Consider the following 5473-nt stretch of genomic DNA (forward strand, 5'->3'; position numbering starts at 1 on the left):
CTCCCCCCCCCCCCCCCCCCCGTTCAATTTTAGGACAATTGTGGGCCGCGAGTCAAACGTTTACCAACGCCTGATTCAGACTGTGTTACAAACTGTTACAGATTTTGTCAAGAGGTTTTTTTTCCAGAGTGTGTTCTGGTCCCTGTGGCCTGACATGACAACCAGTGACCACCAGGGTATCCCTCACTGTCAACACTTCACTTTCCTCAGTGTAACTCTGAAACCTGTAATCAGCCCCAGTGAAGGTGCGACTCCTGCTGGGATTTTCCGAGTGCGTGAAACGGCAACTTCCTGTTAAAAGGGTAATAAATTAGCATGTAAGAAGTGCAGCGATGCTAACCTGGTCTGCCAGCGAGGTGGACAGCATGCTCATTAGTTCCCTCTCCGCAGTCAACCTCCACATTTGCTCCCATCTGAGCTTTCGCAAACGATCCAGCAGCAGCAGAATTACCCCTGGAAACACAGACACACACACACACACACACAGACACACACACACACACACAGACACACACAGACACAGACACACACACAGACACACACACAGACACACACACACACACACACACACACAGACACACACACAGACACAGGAAGCGGTGAGTTAGTGGTGAGGGTAGAGAAGAGCAGGTGAAATAAAAAAAGCGCGGCCTGGTCGACGTGATTCATTTCTCTGCGTGTTGTGGGTTCACAGCCCAGTGTTTCCTCAGATGCCGTCGTCAAACGTCGGATCTGTCGACACACTGACACCGACTGGAGAAAAAGTAGAAATCCCACCAAGAAACACAAATTATTCTTAGCAGCGTGAGTGTCTGTTTTCCTCCTCTCTCCGGCTCCGACACCGAGTGGATCAGAAAAACACCCCCCACCCCCCCGACTCCCCCTGACTCCCCGGTTCCACTAATAAGACGTGGCCCAACTGTACGTACAGTAGAAGAGACATTTGCTGTATTTTCCAGATCGAGTCCTCGGTGGATCTGACTGTAGCGCCGAGTCCTCGGTGGATCTGACTGTAGCGCCGAGTCCTCGGTGGATCTGACTGTAGCGCCGAGTCCTCGGTGGATCTGACTGTAGCGCCGAGTCCTCGGTGGATCTGACTGTAGCGCCGAGTCCTCGGTGGATCTGACTGTAGCGCCGAGTCCTCGGTGGATCTGACTGTAGCGCCGAGTCCTCGGTGGATCTGACTGTAGCGCCGAGTCCTCGGTGGATCTGACTGTAGCGCCGAGTCCTCGGTGGATCTGACTGTAGCGCCGAGTCCTCGGTGGATCTGACTGTAGCGCCGAGTCCTCGGTGGATCTGACTGTAGCGCCGAGTCCTCGGTGGATCTGACTGTAGCGCCGAGTCCTCGGTGGATCTGACTGTAGCGCCGAGTCCTCGGTGGATCTGACTGTAGCGCCGAGTCCTCGGTGGATCTGACTGTAGCGCCGAGTCCTCGGTGGATCTGACTGTAGCGCCGAGTCCTCGGTGGATCTGACTGTAGCGCCGAGTCCTCGGTGGATCTGACTGTAGCGCCGAGTCCTCGGTGGATCTGACTGTAGCGCCGAGTCCTCGGTGGATCTGACTGTAGCGCCGAGTCCTCGGTGGATCTGACTGTAGCGCCGAGTCCTCGGTGGATCTGACTGTAGCGCCGAGTCCTCGGTGGATCTGACGCGCGGAGGTGATTTTCCCTCTGGAACTCTCGTTGTCAGTTCTGGGTTTGACTCCAAACAAACCCGTTTCTGCTGCAGAGATAAAGAGAGCAGCCGCAGGAGGAGATACGACCGGGGAACACGCCGCTACAGGCCGCAGGAATAATAACAGAGTGCAGAGCCACAGGTTGAGCCTCCTCACCAACTGCTGCTCAGATGAATAAAACTGGTGAACGGCTGGTCTTCACTGATGAAAAAATGTTCTTTCAGCCGATGCGCCAAAATATCGATACTACGATATATTGTGATATTTTGTTTTGCCGTACGATATACCTACGACAACGTACTGAACCATAGAAACACGAATAGCTGTAATTCATGTCAAATGGATTCAGTGACACATACGATGTATTGTTTTATTGCGATTATTGCAGAATCGATGTATTGCGATATTATTTTTTATTGTCTGCGAAAATATCGCGATAGCAGGGTATCGCAAGGTACCTGGGAATATCCAGCCTTGATCTTAGAAGGAAAAAAAACCCAATCAGAAAATGGATGAGTGATATTCTTTATACTTAGATGAAAAAAAAAACAATCAGAACCAATCAGAGAATGAATGAGTGATATTCTTTATCATTATTTTAATTCTTTAATTTCATTGAAATGTCAGACTTGTCAAGACTTTTTTGTTTAAAACCGTTTTTTTTTCTCCTTTTGAATCAGTAAAGACTGAAACTTTTTTAATGCTGTCAACTACAAAAAAAAAAAAGCTCGGAGGGAACCTTTAAATCAGATCCAGCTGCTGACGTCCTTCATTAATTCAGAGAGAAATATACGTAGGCCCAATTTGAATATATTGTAATATATTTATTCAGTAAAACACTGGTCCAGAGGCTCCGTCGTCCTTCAACGTTTGCGTTCACGTCTCTGGGCGTCGATTTTCAACCTGACGCAGGTTTTTCTGAACGTGACGAATGTGGAGAGACGGAAAAGTTTCAGTAACTTGATTCGAGGGAATGTTATTTTCCTTGGCTCCGACCGGCCCCGAGGACCAGGTACCAGGAACAGGAAGTGGAACTGAGTCCTAGTTTATTATGAATGTTATTTAAAAAGTCCTGAATTTGATCCACAACGAAGAAAGTTTATCAAATTTGCAAGTTTGTTCTTGGACTTTTTTGAATTAAATTTTGTCATTATTGGTTATTTTGTTTCAAGACAAGGGAAACAAGAGAGATGTAACGACTCTTGATACAATTTGTTTTTTTTGTCGGTTCCATAGTGTAGCGTTTAGCACGTCTGCCTTAGAAGCAGAGAGTCCTGGGTTTGATTCCCAGAGGAACCACATGCTTGGTGCTAACACAACAACTTCCCAAATATGGGATCAATTTAGTACACATTTATTTTATTTTATTTATTTACAATATGTTCAAAATGATTCAGGATTTTTTGTTCATGATACGATTTTATCAAGACTTTTTTTTCTTCTAAATGATCTCCAGTCAAACTGTGACCAAACTGATCTCCTCTCTTTGTCAGAACTGTGTCAAATCCCATCACCGACTGACTCTGTTCTCTTCGAAAAGACGTGGTCTGTGAACCTCATCAACTGACTCTGTTCTCTTCGAAAAATGCTGCAATAGTTGTGCATTGCATTTTTTTTTTACTTGTTTCTAATCTTTTTCGTTTTCTCAGCGTTGGTCTACAGACTCAAAAGTGGAAGAGTTTGAGGATCAAGCTAAACTTACAAAAACTAAACTAAAAATTCAGAAACCAAAATGTGAACATCGTTTATATAAACAGCTCAGAAGTCGTTAACTTCTTTTTACACTTTCACACGATCACTGTGTATAAATTTACAGTCTGTCAGAGTGGCTGCCACTTTTGTTTTTTATTTTTGGCCGTGAACTTATCTACTGCACAAACGCTGCTTTGTCGAAGGACGACGGCGTCGTTGAAGATGTGCGTAAATAACGGCCTCTCATTATTAGGAAACTTAATTAAAAAATAAAGTTAATGTAAAAAGCTTTTTCTGAAACAACATCATCTCAAACTGCTGCTGTTCCCAACCCCTGGTCCCCGGACCTGTCCCAGTCCGTGGGTTGTTTGGTACCAGGCCGCAACGATTTGAAGAGAATCCAGTAATATTTCAAAATAAGACGTCTTTCAGACTCCAGTACGAACAGGATAAAGTCTAAAAAGGGGGTTTTTCTTTTTTCTTTTTTTTTTTACTTTAGCGACATCTTCTGCCAACTGTGACACGTGACAAACGTTTTCTGAGCTCTGAACCTGGATCACAGCAGGTCACGTCGGCCGTAACGCTCCTTTAATCTGTTTTGATAAGTGAAGGAGCGAGAACATTTACATCCACACAGAGACCAGAGCCACGTTGTCGAGGGAGGCTTCCTGCAGTTTGGTGCAGCCTAGTGTTTGGTCGGAGCAAATACACGTTCCTCAGGAGGCAGAAAACTCGCTTACGTTCTCACGCTGTTCCATCGTTTCTCACCACAAATGATCTCTCGGATCCTCGTCTCAGACACAATCAAAAATAACGCGGTTCATTTCCACCTGCTGGCTGAAGACGACAACAAGACCAGCGGCAAAATGACTGCAAACAAAAACAGCGCTCACCGGTGTTAAAGCCTCGGCCAAGAGCCGGCCAGGGTCGATGGTTCTTCCACAGGTTCCCCAGGTACCAGTCGCTCTGGTTCTCCACCAGCCCCAGTACTTGCTGACCTGCAGAGCAAAAAGTACATCATTGAAATTCACTTGTCATTTTCTCTGCGTTACTCGATGTTTTATTAAGATGTTGTTTTAAACTCTTTAATCTGCGTTTCTGTAAACTCGTGTCTGGGAAAATAAAAAAAAAAAATAAAAAAAATCAAATCAGCTTCACACGGCGCGACACTTAGATTCAGCCGGCGTTCTGAGGAGCAGAGGGAAATAAGAATCACAGAAAGCAGACTCCCCTCAGAGTCAGTCATAAATATATGATGCGTGGAAGTATTTTCTAACTTAAGGCAAAACTCTTGAAGAATCCTCTGTGGCTGCAGTTAGTACTACTGCGGAACCACTGAACACTGTATACTCACAGTACTGTGTACACAGACATACTGCACGTGTCAGATCAGTACTCTGGATTGTTGGGTTCAAAGGAACCAGTTTTCATTACAGACTTTACGTATATGCTGACGATTAAGTTAAATTTTTGTCAAAAAATTGAAATCAACAAATCACACTTAACAAACAAACAAACGAGCAAAAATCTGATGCGAACTGAACTAAAAATTGCAATTTCATTGATTGTTCTATGATGCGAACTGAACTAAAAATTGCAATCGGTTCATTAATTGCTCTCTTTTTTCAGGAACGTGGGTGGAGCCAATCCCAACAGTCACTGGCCAAGGGTGGAATTACACCCCCAACAGTTCCTCGGACCAACCCTCACCTGTATGTTTGACTCTGAGATGAACCCAAAGGGTCCAGAGAATCTCCCCACAATCAGATACCACCAGGGGGCGGTGTGATCTCGCTGTGGGCAAGATACCAACACTGCAGTAACCGTGACAAAACAATTTAACAGATAAGAAAAAATGTCGACCAATCAGATTGGTCAGATTGATTGCTCTCATCACTGATTGGTTAGCCAGATAAACCAGATCGACCCACGACCGGCGACAAAAACGATCGCCACATTAAGCGGTTCCCTTTACGTTCCGAGTCCAGCGTAGCACCAACATCGGACGAATTCAACGTAATTCTTGGCTCTTGTGAATTTAAATGTTCCGAGACGACGTCCAGACGACGAGGGCGAGAAGTGGGCGATAAAGTAAAGAAGACGTCGG

General features: G+C 45.4%; 1 protein-coding gene and 1 non-coding gene across 3 annotated transcripts in view; one reads left to right on the plus strand and one right to left on the minus strand.

Moving 5' to 3' along the window:
- Nucleotides 1-4899, minus strand: part of LOC103383043 (LARGE xylosyl- and glucuronyltransferase 1) — a 26349-nt gene extending 21450 nt beyond the window's left edge. Inside the window, exons 1-2 of one of the 2 annotated variants that reach the window (XM_025057151.1) lie at nt 4260-4899; nt 341-453 (exon numbers count right to left, since the gene is read on the minus strand). In XM_025057151.1, coding sequence (XP_024912919.1) covers nt 341-403 — 63 coding nt within the window. In that variant the 5' untranslated portion in view covers nt 404-453; nt 4260-4899. The remainder of the gene's footprint in view (nt 1-340; nt 454-4259) is intronic. The other variant, XM_017034537.2, reaches the window with a different exon arrangement.
- trnal-uag (transfer RNA leucine (anticodon UAG)) lies at nt 2901-2973 on the plus strand. The gene has a single exon. It is a non-coding gene; the product is annotated as a tRNA-Leu (tRNA).
- Nucleotides 4900-5473: the final 574 nt, after the last annotated feature.

Source organism: Cynoglossus semilaevis, chromosome 8 (assembly GCF_000523025.1).
Source record: "Cynoglossus semilaevis isolate Cse_v1.0 chromosome 8, Cse_v1.0, whole genome shotgun sequence".
In the NCBI taxonomy this organism is placed as follows: domain Eukaryota; kingdom Metazoa; phylum Chordata; class Actinopteri; order Pleuronectiformes; family Cynoglossidae; genus Cynoglossus; species Cynoglossus semilaevis.